Here is an 18071-nt window from a genome sequence, read left to right on the forward strand (position 1 = left end):
GATAGTATTTCTCTATTTGTTCTCAAAGCCTGTGTTCCTGAGCTCCTGTTCTGTTCTGTGTCACCTTTTTTTCACTTTATTATTCCTATTGTATTTTTCCTTCTACTTGGAAATTTTCTCATATCCAGCCAGTTCCCAAAAAAGGATGACAAATCCCTCCCATCCAATTATCATCCCATTGCACTTACTTCTACTCTTTTTAAAGTAATGTAGAAATCAATTAACTGCCAACTCAAACTATCTAGAAACCTTCCATTTGATCAATGATCACCAGTATGGATTCTGTCAGTGTTGATCCACTGGGTGTTCTGACTTATGTTATCCATCTACGGAAAATTCAATGGAAAAGTTTGGTGAAACTCAAGTAGTTGCTGTTGACATTTTAAAGGCTTTTGATTGTGTTTGGCATAAAGGTCTTCTAAATAAGTTTCCATCTTATGGGTTGCCAACTGTTTTTTTGTAATTGGGTATCCAGTTTTCTCTCTGATTGCTCACTGTGGTGATGGTAGATGGCTCTCTGTCTTCTAACTTCTCTACTAATGCTGATGTTCCCCACAGTTCAGTTCTTTCTCCTACTCTTTTCCTCTTGTATATTAATGACCTACTTCTACTTCCATTGACCAGAAATCCTATCCACAGAGTTTTACTGATAATAGCACACTGCATCCCACCTTCCAGTTTGATAAAGCTTACTTGGCACAAACAGCTCCAACTTCTCAAATATATGCACTACCAATTCCTTAAATGCTGATCTGCAGGTAATTCTCCAGTGGAGCAAAGAACTCATCAAAAACTCAGTCCTGTCTTATATCCTGCAAAAAACATTCTCTGCCCCTATGCTTATCTTCGATTACACTCCAATTTCTAGACAAGGTCATATATCTCTATTTCAGATTACCCTGACTTCTAATCTCTCTTGGCATAAGCACATTACAATTATTGCTTCCTCTGCATCTGAAAAACTGGATTTTCTCTTTCACTCTTGGCATTACTTTTCTTCTAAATAGTTGTTCACTCTATACAAATTGCAAATTTGCTCTACAATGAAATATTCTTCCCACATTTGGTGCTGTAGTGCCCCCAAAACCTCTCTTAGGCTTCTATATTCCATTCAAAACAGAGCAGTTAGGTTAATTAATGACTCATCTTTAACAGAGTTTCTCCACTCTGTCTTATAGATGTTCTGTTTCTGCTGCATGCCTTTTCTATAGGCACTGTTCTTCTGAATTGGTCTCTCTCTCAAACCAGTATGGCACAACCAGTCAACATCCTTTTATTGTCCAACTTCAAACTCAAGAACCAACTTTTCTTCTTCCTCATTTATTCATTCAACTTCCATTTTCTGGAACAACCTCCCTACATATGTATTTCCTGAAAATTACAATTTCCAGAAATTCAAGTCTAATGTAAACAAGTATCCTCTTTCATCCTCTCAACCTTCAACCCATGCAAGGTACTAAGTACTAGAGGTTCTAATACCTCTTGTGCTTGGACTTCTCATTAAAAAAAAAAAAAAAAAATGAAGCATACTACACAAAATAAAAAAGTGGAAAGTCTGCTCCTACTACTTATCCTTCCCAATCCTTGGGAATGGTAAATAGTAGTAGTGGTAGACCACTTCTCACTTTAAGCTGTCAGAATCTTGGAACCACTACAGTGACTAACAAGGGACTTTACTGCAAAAATGCCTAACTAACAAGGGTCATCAAATGTATCATTTGATGAATCCTGTCGATTAGGAAGTTTCAACTTAGATTTTCCTCTGAATCATATCTCCAAAAGGAACGTAATATTCAGTTTAGAAGCATTCTACATATGCATGCAATCTAAATATTTAAGGATACAAACCTCACAGTACAAAGATTAGGGTAGTTACTATCAATCACCTTGCAAGAATTCCCAACACCAAATTTACATCCTTCACCTAAATAAAAAACAAAATAAATTTAAACCTGAATCAAAGATACAAGACACATATAGCAAATCTATGCAGTTCTTTGGGATCATAATTAGATGCAAAGTAGAAGCAGCCAAGTTTTATGATGTTTGAACTGAAACATGCTCATTGATTTGGCATGTGAAAGTTGGTGCTCTCAGTCATTTGAATAGATATGTATCTACATGATGAGCTTTATGGAAGCATATCCAAATTAACATACACCAAATCCATGTACATTTCTGATAACATAAGTGGGGGCTATCGGGTGCACAGTATTGATTGAAACTATCCAACTACAACATGAACCAGCACATAACAGATAACAGCATACATCAGGTTGTTCCACTCTCACAAGCAGTAAATTTTTCACAGAAATCATCACTATCCCTCAAAAGTGCAAAAGCACTAATATCAGTCAGTAATTATCTACATCATTGTTCTCTGATAAAGTAGTGGCTGCTTTATCAGAGAACAATATAACAGCGGGTTTTTGACTAGAGTCCAAGTACCTAAACCAAAAATGTTAATCTGACAAGCCAAATTAAAATGCACCAAATCCAGTTTCTCACTATATGCTGTCAGAATCTTCATTACTATTACCCATTCTTCCTTCAAAAAATTATATTCTGCATATTTTCCATGTACTGTTATAAAAAAATATTCAAACTATTACAGCTGGACTATAATATGTCAAATGCAATACTAAACATAAGGTGTTCATACATTATACACCAAAAACTCAAATATATTGACTCCTTGCTTCCACTGTACATCTATTTGCAATTTCTAATTTCTGCAATGATAAAAACTACAGTGAATTTTTGTACATATTAGGATGAATTATATTTTTAGACAAAGATGGCTGTATTCAAAGAATTTTAAAAGTTCAGAGGCGGAAATCACAACTGCAAAGCAAAAACGGAATCAAATTTTCATTTCTTATCAAACATAAAACAAATTTATAAAATACCTTTATATATCAAACATAAAGGTATCATTATTTTTTGCAATATGAAGACACCTTTATTTTTGAAATATTAACCTCTTTCCATAACGAATTTCAAATCATTTTACTCGTGTTAAAAACATACAAAACCCAGACTGTTGGAATATTATACCAACTATTCCAGTGAAACTTATACATTACAGAAGAAACAAGAACAAGGGGGAAAAACTAAGAATGATCGGAAGAACTACCAGCAAGATCACTGTACAATGTGATACTGAAATGTTAAGTGGATGTTTCCTTCTCTCCCTTTTCGATGCAAATCTGGCTGATCTGCAATTGGAGCAAGGTTTCACAATGATGCAGTGTCTTCTGGGAATTGCAAATTAATTGGGATTATGACAGAGGGTACCCACCACTGGAGGAAGCCATTATATTGTTATCCATATTCAGAGGAATGGTCTGTTCTTGGCCCACCTGCAATGAAGATGTCACTGAATAAAGAAACAATGTGGAGTCAAATAACTACTAATATAGAAGGTGTGGGACTCGAGGGATTAGCCAGGGATGACTTGCAGTCTGGGTGTTTGGATATCTGCCAGACCTGAAGAAAAACTGCTTCCACAGCAGCCAACATTTGTAGTTCTTAACTACATTGATAGGTGCAATATAGCTTAAGTAGCCCTTGTTCCAGATACTCCCATAATCCTGAAGAAAGCAGAGTTCCCTGTCTTTGTCTAGGTTGAGTTGGATGAGAATTTGAGAACCAGTAGAAAAAGAGTAGTACAAAAATGTTCATTTATATAATATTCTTAATTCATTAATAATCACCTTGGGTCATTTTGACCTGCCTCTATTTCTGATAATTTACCTTCCTTTGAAAACTATTCTGTTCATTCAGGAATTTTTCACAGTGCTTTTGCAGCTTCTCCACTGAAAATCTGAGAAGTTTATTATAAACAGGAGACAAAAATGTACAAAGTCTGCAGCAGGATGCAACTTCAATAAACATGGATGTCAAGGAACAACTTTACACTGCCTAATAAACTAAAAAAATTGAATGGCAAATGCCTAAAAATAATACTGCCTAATAAACTGCCTAATAAATTAATAGAAATTATACGGGACTAAGAACCAGTACAAAAAGGGAGGTTACGTTCCAAAAGCTAACAAAAATATTCCATTTTTTTATAACTATCGGAAACTTAATTTTTATAGTAATAATAACTTAATATTTTAACTTTATTTTTATAATAGTAGTAAGGAGCAACTTTGTTACAAAAGAAACTAAACTTTTGCTTTTCTTTTGGATTAGTATACAATGGCTAAAAAATGAACTATTCTCATTAAATTTTAGTAATTCTTCTTAACAAATTACAGAAATTACATTTCTGTAATTTACATAATTTTATGTGTTCTACTGAAATGTAAATCAGATAATTTAGTTTCTCAGAAACAATACTATACTTTAATATGAAAATATTAAAGAACACTACTTCAAATACTTAAAAAATCAACTTTCAGAAATGCCAATTTCTTACAACCAAATGAGGTACTTGTAACCATGGGACACATATCCTATTGTCATGATTGTGCAGGTCTTGGTTTCCATAAACTTCTTCATAGAAGTGCAGCAATCTCTTTACATTTACTGTGCAGTAATGTTAAAAATCTTGCAATATAAATCAAAAAAAAATATGGATAATCCATTACCCATAAATCCTTTTCATACTGCTTATGACAATCTGCCAAAAAAAAAAAAAAAAAAAAAAAATGGTGTTAATGCTTGATTTCTTTTCCTACAATAAATCCCTCTGACGTTGTTGTTGGTTTAACGACACATAGGCTACTTGGGGCATATTGTGTCTTTCTAATGGTGAATATGAAATAATAACTATATTTTACTTGGGCCATATTGTGTCTTTCTAATGGTGAATATGAAATAATAACTATATTTTATGATATATTCCTATCTGGTTTAGGAAAGTAAATAGTTCTTTTTTATTAGGATCATCTCCCAGAATCTGCATTAAATTTATTAATGTCTGCATATTAGTAATTGATTTAAAAGTGTCTAAGTGGATGTTTTGAAAGTGGGGACAGTCCACTAACAAATGGTGAATGGTCAGTTGTACTTGACATGATGTACATTGAGGAGCGCTGTCTTTAGTTAATAGATACAGGTGAGTGAGATGAGTATGCCCAATCCTGAGCCTTCCTAAAATTGTTTCTTCTCGTCTGCTTTTCTGGAAGTGGAGAGCCACAGCTTTGGTTCTGGTTTTATTTGGTATACTTTGTTTCCTGGATAACTTCTCCAGATTAGTGACCAGCTATTGTAACATGCTTTACGGATAATATGTTTATAATCAGTATATGGGGTTTGAAAAGTCTGCAAAAGTGTAGTATCTGGTTGTTTGGCTGCAAGATCTGCTCTTTCATTTCCTGCTATCCCAGAATGACCTGGAATCCAGCAGAATGTCACAGTTTGGTTTGACTCATTACACACAAGTAATTAGAATGGACATCCCTCTGACCTTTACTGTCTGGAATATATAAGTCTAAATATGAACTCTGTACCTATTCACTTACTAATATACATATTTATTTAAAATTTCAACTTTCCATGACTTCATGGCACCTGACAGACTAGTGTTTGTTTTTCTGTAATTTCTTTAAATTTATCCTCTTATATAATCTTTCCCATGAATGATCTCTATAATATGAATATCCTTAATCAGGAATACCTATAAATGTGAGTGACTGTCTTCCAAAATGAAATAAAAAACAGATGTTGAGTGACTACAACCACTAAAATTATTTATGAATAGCCACAACATTGCCACTATTGGAGTCAACAGCAGTCCAAAAATGTAAATAGTACAATATTTTATAACTTTTCTTATCGTGATTTGTTTATACTCCTATTCCATTTGTGCTAACTCTGTTTCAGTTACAATATTTCTAATAGATGATTTAATGATTTTAATAATTACAGTTATTTTAAAAATCCTTCAACAATCCTTGTGTGTGTTTTTTCTTGTTTTTTTTTTTTTTTTTTTTTGTTAGTTGTTGGTGCATCGGCTTCTGTGGCCATATTGCACCTCCCAAGGTTTTTTGCATTTTGTACTCTGATCCTAGCCCGAGGCGGGATTCGAACCCGTGACCTTTGGGTTGCCAGGCAGGCACTTTACATACCCGGCTAGCCCGGTCAGCAATGTGTGTGTGTGTGTGTGTGTGTGTGTGTGTGTGTGTGTGTGTGTGTGTGTGTGTGTGTGTGTGTGTGTGTGGCAATTTACAAAAATTTCATCCTGCCTGCAACTAAACAAATTGCCAACCTCTGATACAGAGAAGCAAAGGGGGATATTCTAATGTATTCTGCAGCAAGTTGTTCATGCACAGCATAACCAAACACAAACGCCAGTTAATACTGCAGCTCTTTCCAAAAAGATGTAACTGTTATGTGCTCCTTTCAACAAACAAATTATATATTAATGTTAGGAAGACTTGATTTAACTCCAAAGTTGAAGTGAAACATTATCACTGTTGTCAGAGCCTACTTCATTTACTCTTTAAACATTAAGTGTAATAGAAATCACTATTATTTTCCACTTGAGCTCAAACCTTATATGGAATTAAGTGTAGATTACTTTAAAATTTATATTTAGTAATCTAGAATAATCCATGCACATGCCTTTCACACACAATTTAATACACAGTCAAGTTATATAACAAAGATAATAATTTATCTTTTTTTATTATAACTTGACTTACACAAGATAATATTTTATCTTGTTTTTCTCCTGCTATCGAAGTTGACATGAGTTAAAAAATATTTTGTTTGCTTCAATTGTTTGTTAACTTGAAAGCACCTTGTAAAATATTTTATGTACAATTTTTTCCCATTAACACAGATTTTTCCTTTTTTATGAATAGATTATTCCACTATAGGGCCACCACTTACCTGTAACAGCAATATTCAAATTAATCAACAAAAGTGATATTCAAATTAATATTCAAAGCAATGATATTCAAATTAACCAACAAAAGTGTTAGCATCTATTACAGGTTCACGTTTTTTTTTTTTTTTTGATAATCTGCATTTGAAAATACTATATACAACTATTTCATTACTGCTTTTACAAATTCTGAACAACTGAATAACATGTATTTTTTAGCATAAAAATAATTGCAAGAAACACAGAATATCATTTATAAAATGCACTGTATAATGAATGCTGGAATATTTGGGATGCTGGAATATTCAAGGCCTTTCACCTAAAAGAAACTTTCTTCCGGATGAACTGCAAAAATTCAAGTTAGACATCGTCGTGTTATCAGAGACAAAGAAAAAGGGATGTGGAGAGGAAATAATGGGAGAATACTACCATTTTTGGAGTGGAGTCAATAAGAGTGAAAGAACAAAAGCAGAAGTTTCTATTGCTGTTAAAAAGAAATTGAGACACAACATCAAAAACTGGCAATTTATTAATGAAAGAATGATCTCATTGGAACTGAAAATGTATGGGAGAGAAATATGTATTTTGGGAATATATGCTCTGACTAATGACACCGCCGATACCTTGAAGGATGAATTTTGGGAGGATCTGAGAAAACTAATAGAAAAAATCCCTAAGAACAAAGAGATATTTCTAATGGGAGATTTCAATGCAAGAGTAGGAACTGAACAAAATAGCAAAGTTATTGGAAGATTTAGAGAGAAAGAGAGCAACGACAACGGAGATAGACTATGCAATCTTTGTGAACAGTTCGACTTGAGAATAAACAACACATTTTTCCAACACAAGGATATCCATAAATATACTTGGTCACAGGAGACAAGACAAATTAGATCAGTTATAGATTACATTATTTCAAAACATTCAGGGACATATGTATTGAAAACTGTCAGAGTTTATAGAGGAGCTGAATGTGGATCTGACCAATTTCTTGATAAAACAACACTGAGGTGGAACTGGATTAAGAAAATATGTGTGGACAACCAACAATGCAGGGAAGGAGACATGCTACAAGTGGATCAATTTAACGTTGACAGCATTAGAAACAACTTCACCCAGAGACTGGATGCTCAATTAACATAGAGATAAAAGGTAATACTGAAGAAATCTACGAATATTTAAAAATACTGTTAAAAAAATAGCTCATGAAATCCTAGGCAAAAAGAAGAGCCAAGGACCAAAAAAGACCTGGATTACAGAGAAAGTAAGAGCTGCTGTAGAGGAAAAGAAACTTGCATATCAGAAATGGCTGGGTGATAGGAATGATGCATATAGGAACATTTATGTTGAAAAGAAGAAAATAGCCAATCGGTTGGTAGTAGAAGCGAAAAATGAAGAATGGGAAAGGAAATGCATAACTATTAATAGCAAATTGGACTTCAAGCAATCAGCGGACTCGTGGAAGGTCCTTAAAGACTTGAGAAAACAGAATAAACACAATGCTGGTTTGCAATTAATATCTTTGAAAGACTGGATGGAGTACTATGAAGGACCTTTAAAAGAAGACCGGGAAGAGTTCAAGACGATGGAGGTTTTTGGTGTAGAAGACTCGGGCTTAAAAGTTTCTGTTAGGGAAGTGGAACTCCTGCTAAAGGAGGGAAGGAATGGCAAATAACCTGGATCTGGAGGAGTTTACATGGCTGTTCTGATACAAAAACTGTTAAATAGTATACTGAGAGGAGAAGAAATACCGAAAGAAATGATAACAGCATATATTACATCAATTTATAAGAAGGGCGATCGGAAAAGCTGTTCAAATTACAGAGGAATATGCGTCCTGAACCCACTGTTAAAGATCCTTGGAAAATGGATCAGGAACCATTTAGAAGCCCGAATCGAGGTATCAGAAGAACAAAGTGGTTTTTCAGCCGGGAGGTCATGTATAGACCATATCTCAACAGTACGACAGATCCTTGAAAAATGCCAATCAAAAGGAAAAAAAATCTTTATGATTTTCATTGACCTTGAAAAGGCATATGACAGTGTTCCAAGAAAACTCTTATGGGAAGCACTGAAAGAGGAAAATATTGATGGACAAATGATTAACATTATTAAGACAATTTACAGGAATAACAGATGCAGAATTAAAGTGGGATCAGCTTTGTCACCTGAATTCCACACTTAAAAAGGCTTATTACAAGGTTGTTGCATGTCACCAACACTTTTCAAAATTTATATCGACATCTGCCTAAGATTCTGGTCAAAAAAATGTAATAAAATGGGATTGCCGATTAATAAGAACACCATCTTCACAATTTACTTTTTGCAGACGATCAGGTGGTGATAGCACAAGACTTAGAAGATGCAAAGTATGCATGTCGTCAATTGTTTGAGGAATATAAACAATGGGGTCTAAAAATCAATTTTAGCAAGACTGAAATGTTGTCTTCAGGGCCAGGACACGTTCTAAATATTGCAGGTTTTAAAATCAAACAGGTCGATAAATTCAAATATTTGGGATCAATCTTACAAAGTAATGGATCATCCCAAGCAGAGATCAATAAGAGAATTGCAGATGGCAGAAAGGCTATTGGCATATTAAACTCTGTTCTGTGGAGCAAAAATATCCTAAATAAAACAAAGAAACATATTTCAAATGATTGTACAAAGTCTTCTATTGTATGGAGCGGAAACCTGGACATTGAATAGGCGAGCGGAAAACAAATTGCTCTCCACAGAAATGGATTTTTGGAGACGCTCAGCAGGAACTTCTAGAAGAGACAGAAAATGGAATGAAGACATAAGGGAAAAAATGGAAGTGAAAAAGACTATTATTGACACGATCAAAGAAAAGCGTCTAACATGGTATGGACATGTAAAACGGATGCACGAAAACAGATATCCAAAGGCTATCCTGGAATGGATACCTCCTGGAAGAAGGAGAAGAGGAAGACCTAGGAGGACATGGATGGATGGAGTACGGGAGTGCATGACAGCCCAAGGCTTAACTGACCAAGACACCTTGAATCGCACTTTATGGCGGGAAAAAATTCCTAACAAGAAATAACTTGTAGGCTGAGGAAACCCATTGTAAATGGAAACACTCCTCTTGAAGAAGAAGATAATGAAATCACAGCATATTATTAATAAAAAAGCAGGTACAAGTAACCCTTGTATAATATGGTAGTTTTGTTCCTGCAAAATCTTGTGTAATGCGAAACCATGTTATACAGGACTAAGAACCAGTACAAAAAGGGGGGGGGTACATTCCCAAAGCTAACAAAAATATGCCATTGTTTTATAACTATCAGAAACTTAATTTTTATAGTAATAATAGCTTAATATTTTAACTTTATTTTTATAATAGTAGCAACTTAAATAGTAATAACTGAACAAACGTCTTACCTTACAAACTGTGATAGTTATATGTCAGATAATGTACATTCATTTAATTTTCTTCCTCTTCATCGCTGCTAAGAACAATTTCTTCTTCAGCATCTAGATTTTGTATACCTTCTGCTCTCTTTAAAAGTCTGAACTGCACTCTTCAAAGTCACAATTATTTTTTATGGTCTCAAACAAGCACAAGTTCAATAGCACAGAAATTTTCCCAACCCAGAGATTTTCCAACAAAATACAGTGGACCCCCGCTTTAAAATGATACGTGAAAAATCAGAATATTTTCCAGTTAGCAAAATAAAAATAAATTTACGCTTATATACACAGTTTAATTATTAAGTATTGAAATATACTAAGTGATATTTCTGTTCACTAACTTTTTTTTTTTTTGGTTGTAAAATTTAAAACAGTAAAAATGATAAGCAATTAATAACAAAGAGCACTGCATGCACAAGTTGCAACAAACACGATACGGAGTAATGAGTTTCTGAAAATTTATTTATGTTTTTTATATGATTGAATATTTCATACAAGGGAAAACACGTTTCACCATAATAACATGAAAACCCACAGAATTCCAGCAATCTGTACTACAGCAAATGCAAGAAGATCGAGTTTACTACCCATTTATTGGCACATTTTGGCCTTAGCTGCCCTTGTGCCCTTAAACTCCAATACCAATATCAATACTACCCATTTATAATTGATTACACTAACAGAAAAGACCAATAAACCGGAAACTACAATTTTTTAAAATTTTTTTATGATCGTGACCTCCAAGAAATGTGCTTTAGAAAAATATCATGAAGGCGATAACGACTAGTGAGTCAACAGCAGGGATTCACAAAAAGGAATGGAAATGTTGAAAATTACATCTAACATAATAGAAGGATTTTCCCAGCACGAAAGCTTAAAAATACCATGTTATGCAAGAATTCCAGCATTTCTCAAACTATGTTAGAGCAAAACTGTGGTATATAAGTACCGTGTTGTGCGAGGATTTATCAATCATGTTAGAACGAAACCATGTTGTATAAGTACCATGTTATACGGGGGTTGCCTGTATAATAAAATCAGAGCACATTATTAATGAAACTATAGTACAGGTAACCCTTGTATAGCATGGTAGTTAGGTTCCTATAAAATCTCATCTAGTGCAAAACTGTATTATACGGGACTAAGAACCAGTACAAAAAGAGGGATTACGTTCCAAAAGCTAAATAAAATATACCATTTTTTTATAACCATCGGAAACTTAATTTTTATTAAAAATAGTAATAACTGAACAAACAAAGTCTTACAAACTGTGATACATATATGTCAGATAATGTACATTCATTTAATTTTCTTCCTCTTTATCACTGCTAAGCACAATCAAACATGAAAAAGTGTTCTCTGTTGCAGAATATCTCCACCTTCTGGACTTTCTTCTGCAGCATCTAGATTTCATGTATCTTCTGCTCTCTTTAAAAAAAATCAGTAATCTGGATTTGTTTGCTTTTGCTTGATAGATCTTTGTAAATTTCATGGTATGGAGCTAAGCATTTTGGAAGCTCCTTTTTTGAACTTTGTGCTCCTTTCAATCGAAGTATCTGCATTCAAAAAATTGATTCTAATTGCTCAGCTAAGTTTATACCTTCCACTATGCTTTTTAGTGTAAAATACAGTCTCCGATGCATTTCCACCAAATCCTGAGTGCACTGTCCATTTTCTGAATTATTGGTGCTCAGGAACGAGCTATCATATTTGTGGAAATAAAAAATCATGCAAAAAAGAGCAGTTCTAATTTTCTGTTCATTTTTCTTTATGGTCCAGATTGTTCCTTAATTTAAACTCTTTGCAACGTATGATACATTTTCCCCTTTTTTAAGATGATCTAAAATTTGTATCTTTGATTCTAGAGAAATAAAGTTTCTTCTGAACAGTGCTTTTTTACTTTCCTTATGCATTATTATAATATGCATTATGATTATACATAATTTAGGACTGGAATTTAATTCACAACAAAGAAATTATTCCAATATGGTTCTTTAGAACAAAGTTTAGTAATAAATAATACCCAGAAAAATTTATAAACGATCAAATAAAAACCAAAATAACCTTACGAACACCTTAAAAGTCACGAACTGCACACTTAGAAGTCAATTTTTTACGGTCTCAAACAAGCACAAGTTCAAGAGCACAGAACCTAACACTATGATTTCCCAATAATTTTTTTTTGCATAATGACTAGCTAGTCAACAGAGGGAATTCACAAAACAGAATGGAAATGTTGAAAAATTACATCCAACACAATATTATGAAAGGTTTGCCATTATTCTCTAACTATGTTAGTGTGAAACCGTTTTATATAACCGTGTGAAACCATGTTGTGCGAGGATTTCCGCAATTTATCAATTGTGTTAGAGCAAAACCATGTTGTAGGAGTACCATGTTATATGAGGGTTGTCTGTATAATGAAATCAGAGCACATTATTAATGAAAGCACAGTATAATAAAATCAATGCATGTCATTAACAGAATGAGAGCACATATTATTAATGAGAATATAGTACAATGAAATCAGAGCACACATTATTAATGTAAGCATAGCATAATGAAATCAGAGCATGTTATTAATGAAAGCATAGTATAATGAAGCATTATATACTGAATTCATGGGATACCTGGTTCCTTGGCAACGCGACTGTCACCCCTCTCACTAGCAGACAAACCCACTGCTTGGCAGGTATATAGCTACACTGCATTTGCATAGATGGTTGTTGTTGTTATTTGGTTTTTAGGAGCATTAACAACTAAGGCCATATTGCTCCGGAGATATGTGGTGGTCATTCCCTGACCTTTCTGCATCCTCTGTATTTGGTGGTCACGAGCTCAAACCCCGGTCTAATCAAGAAGCGTGTGCTACGCACTGCTGCTCCTGCCCACCTGGCTACAGAGGCACCTTGCATAGATGGTAATTCGATGTCAGTATGAATAAACATTGTGAGTTAACAGACTTTGAAAGAGGGAGTCCGATGCATGGGTCACTCTCTAGCGGAGGTGGTACAGAAATTGCACTATCCCAGTTTGACAGTATCAAGAGCGTATCGGGAATATGCCATTTCCAGAATAACATCTCATGATGGATAGCACTGTGGGCAGAGAAAGGTGATGGATGAAGTACCTCTGGTACGTCTAGACATATCTCTGAGCTTTCCAGGTTACATGTCCATCCTTGCAGACCATCTGCATCCCTTCGTACACCCACAGGGTCATAGTGCACCCAGGGCGGTGGACTCTTCAAACAGGACAATGCGCCTCCCCATAGAGCCGTGGTGACTATAACATGGTTCGAAGAGCATTCCGCAGATTTTACCACCATGGAATGGATTCCCTGTTCACCGGACATGAACCCTGTGGAGCCTCTTTGGGATGCTGTGGAAAGGTCCATTCAAGCTTTGGATCCTCCACCCAGGAATGTGACAGAATTATGGATAGTGGTGCAGCAAGCATGGATGGAAATACCTGTGGAACGTTTTCATGAACTAGTGCACTCAATGACTTGCTGTGTGACTGCCCTTATCCAGGTGGGGCTACCTGTTACTAGGTGGGTATCCCATGATTTCTGTCCACGCAGTGTATAATGAAAGCATAGCACATTAATACACCTCCCATGGTAAATAAAACTTGTTGATAAATTGATCCTGATATTAAAAATAATTACTTGCTAAAATTATATTGTTAAAATTAGTTGCAGAAATTACGTCGTTAAATTCATCAAATCTACTGCTTTCCTAACCATTTGGGGATATAAATTAGTATATGAGGATATACCAAATGAAAAAAATATTCTCTTTATCTCATTAATGCATTGTAGTGAGGAAATAAGTGGTAAGTATACAGGCAGTTCCCGTATACGAGTTTTTTTTGTTTTTTTTTTCCAAGTATCAAGTATCAACAAAATCGAAAATATGAACATTAATTGCAAAAAATGAATGTTAAACATTCATAAATACTGCATTTCAAACCATGCACGCATAGCTATACAATAAGTGTACCCTGATTTACGATATTAATCCATTCCAGAGACAACATCATATCGTGAAAATATCATAATGTGAACCCAATAATTTGTTTATTGGTAATTAATTTCAAGACCTCGGAAGTTAAATTTTCGTTATACAACTAAGATATTTATCTCTCTAAAAGGTCATTTTTAGAGTGCAAATTGTATTAGTTACCAATTCAAATCATTAAAATGTACTTCAGTTTCATCGTTATCATATGTTCTGTTATAAGAACCAATTTTGAATGCTTTTGTGATATTTTTCTAAAGCACATTTCTTGAGGTCACTACTATAAAACAATTTGCACTTTCCAGTTTATTGGACTTTTCTGTTAGTGCAAGCAATTATAAATAGGAAGTAAACTCGAAGTTATTACATTTATGAAAATACCGATTGTGTGGTTTTTTACATTATTATGGTGAAATGTGTTTCTCCTTTACTGAAATCTTCAATCGTATAAAAAAACATAAATTTTCAGAAAGTTATTTCATTCCCTTTTTTTTAAGTTTCATAAACTTGTTACTCCACACAAATCGTGTTAGCTGCAACCTCACTTGCGCGTGTCGTGTTAGTTGCAATTTGTGTGTGCCATTAAAAAATGCTTATGCATGCTATCGTGAAATTTATAAAGAAAAGAGAAGATTATCTTGGAAACAAATGCCTCTTAAAGCATTTCTGAAGAAGGTGACTCCTTGTGCAACAAACCAACGAGTGCTGAGCCAATAATGAGTGATCAACGAAATGTGCATTTAGTCGATGATGATGAAGAATAATCATTCTTTAACATTTATAAGTCATAATTTCTTTATTATTATAATTTGCTTGATTTTACATGCTATGTTTTCATTTATTTGGATAAATCAATCATTGTTTAAACATAAACTAATTAGCTAACTAATTCCATTGTTGGGAATGTAACCCCATTTTTAACATTATGTCTATGGGAAATAAATTCCCGCTTTACAAGTATGCGCTAGGAACGAATTAACTCGTAAAGTCAGCAACTACCTGTACTCCAATCACTGTATAAAATACTTCAATTTTTCAACTGGTAAATGCACCAAAGTTAATAAAACATTTCCAATTTTGAGAATTTTAAATTAATGGATTATAACACGAATTTTAGAGGAGATTTCAAAAATGCAGCAACAGATATCAAAAAAATTATAAAGGCATGCAGAAAAACATACCCTGCATAAAGGGATTAATTTGCTGGATAGTTAGCTTGGATGCATGGAATAAATTTATGAAAGATCAACGACGGAATTAATGCAATCACTGAGAATTTAACTAGATGATAAGAAATGAACTTCATTATCCTTCTGTTTCTGTTTCCTTTAACAATCTTCCTCATTATGTATTTCCTTGAAAACTACAACCTATAGAAATTCAAATCCAATATATCAATTTGGCTGCTCAATCCATTCAGAATAATACAGTAACCTTTCACATTTAGGAGATTTGTATAATCAAATTCGAATAATCTTGATTATGTCTGAATGAATTTTTCAGATTTTTTTTTTTGAAAATTTCTGTAAATAACTGCTAATCAAAAGTGTTATTTTTCCAACTCTTATGGGAGATAGCAACAAGGTGTGTTTTCTTTCTCTCTCTCGCACACACCTATATATACAAAAAGTATAAGAATAGCTTAAAAATACAGTAAACCCCCGCTATTCACGGTATCTATATTCGCGGTTTCGCGTATTCAAGGTCGCTGATTTAATATAAAATGAAACCTAAAAAAATGTGAATTTTAAAGCGCCGTGAACATTTTCCGCCATAAAAAAAAAACATGGGCGTGGCTAAAATTATCTTTCCCGGTCAAAACAGCACTCAGTGGGTGGGGGGAGAGGGGTGAAAAAATTGCAAGCGTGGATGTTTCTCGCTAATCCTTGTTCAGTGTGTTATGCGCTTGTCATGGAAGGTTTCGTCATTTGCTTTTAATTTATATGCTTATAAATTGAATAAATTTATCAATTTATAAATTGATATGCTTACAAAACCATTTTGCAGTGTAAAACAGACTTTTTCAAGTGTGTTAACAGAAGAAAGTGACTTTATTTGGACAAGTTCTTTCATACAAAAATATGGCTACGAATAACAAGGGAAATGTGAAAATATCAAAGAAGGTGATGACATTAGCGAATAAAATTGAGTTATTAGACAAAATTTCTAATGGTGAAAGTGTCTCCTCAGTGGCAAAACATTATAAAATCAATGAGTCAACGGTACGATCAATCAAGAAATCGGAAGAAAAAATCCGCCGTAGTGTCCGTGAAAACACGCTAATTGCTTCAAAAATTTGCTCGGTAACTCGTGATGTTAAATTAAAAAAAATGGAAAAAGCTTTAAATCTGTGGATAGAAGACCGAACTCAAAATAAAATTCCGTTAAGTTCACTCATCATTCGTGAAAAGGCAAAACTCCTTTATCAACACTTTAGCGAAACTGGTGACAGCACTGGCTGGATAAGTTTTTTTGCTAGCAAAGGCACTGGTTTGAAAGATTTGTTTGAAATTTCTAATAAATATTACATTTAATATTTATTAGAAATATTACATTTAATATTAAATTGTTTCTTATTTCCATTTTGATGCCTTATGCTTGCATTTCACTATGTACATAGTCATATTATGAATGTACATATAATGCATACATAGATAAAATTTTAGACTAGTTTTTCTTATATATTTCATACTTTGGAGCGGAACCCCTTTATTACTATGGGAGCCATAACTCAGTATTCGTGTTTTCGGTATTCGCGGCATTTCTCAGGAACGTAACCCCCGCTATTCGCGGGGGGTTTACTGTATTAATTATTGAATAGAACACAAAGGTATAAGAAATTTCAAGATTTTAAGTTTGAAGGAACTTAAAAAATTATAAATTTTAGTAGTTTACCTTTAGCCCAATAATAGCTATCAACTGCAGAAAAATTTACTTGATACCAGCCAGAACTTTGAAACACAGAAGCAGTAATTGCATCTAGAGCCATAAATTCCGGCTGTAAATATACAAAATATATCTGAATCAATATAACTACATATAAAATTCAATGCAAAACACTATACAGAGTGAAAATATTAGATTGTAATCTGCAATTGACTTCTTGCCAATCTCACCAGATGCACTGCTGACTTCTACATCTTTTCAAGAAACTTAATATCTTTTTATAGGTGCGGCCTCCACACCTGAACAGAGTATATTCAAGGTAAAGTATCATTGTTCATTAAATCACCAATAATCTCATTGTCAACCTGTCTACACTGCAGAGAATTTCTCATCAACCTGAATCATAACTCCCAAAATCTCTTTCTTCCCTGCCATTTTCAATTCAACCTCTAAGTGAAAAAGTCACCAGGGGATCATTATTCCCCATACTGTAAAACCATTTTACAGCATTAAAACATAGCTCTAATTTATCGACCATCCATGAAGCCTATCCAAGTAGTTCTGAAAGAGCAATATTTGATGATGGTCATATACCATCCTCCATTTACCACATTATCTACAAATTCTAACATTTTGCCTCATATCCTTTCTCAACATCATTAAACAAAATCAGAAACAGAAGTGCTTCCAACACCCTGTGATCACCCTGTGAAACCCCATTTTTAATCTTGATCTATTTCTGAAGAATATTCATTAATTACGCCATTTTACATCTGTTTAGTAGCCATTCTATAATTCTATCTAAGGATCTTGCCTGTGATCTCAGTATGTCCTAATCATATAACAATTTCTCACGTGATCGAGTCAAATGCTTTGCTAAAATAAAA

The 18071-nt window shown here is 34.0% G+C and overlaps 1 protein-coding gene across 1 annotated transcript in view; it reads right to left on the reverse strand.

The window, feature by feature from the left end:
- LOC150088529 (ciliated left-right organizer metallopeptidase-like) overlaps window positions 1-18071 on the reverse strand; it is a 189946-nt gene that overhangs the window by 96807 nt on the left and 75068 nt on the right. Inside the window, exons 10-11 of the mRNA XM_090370219.1 lie at window positions 17194-17296; window positions 1849-1924 (exon numbers count right to left, since the gene is read on the reverse strand). Of these exons, the coding sequence (XP_090226345.1) occupies window positions 1849-1924; window positions 17194-17296 (179 nt within the window). The remainder of the gene's footprint in view (window positions 1-1848; window positions 1925-17193; window positions 17297-18071) is intronic.

The sequence above is a fragment of the Mastigoproctus giganteus genome, chromosome 3 (assembly GCF_048544385.1).
Source record: "Mastigoproctus giganteus isolate SK-2022 chromosome 3, ASM4854438v1, whole genome shotgun sequence".
Classification (NCBI taxonomy): domain Eukaryota; kingdom Metazoa; phylum Arthropoda; class Arachnida; order Uropygi; family Thelyphonidae; genus Mastigoproctus; species Mastigoproctus giganteus.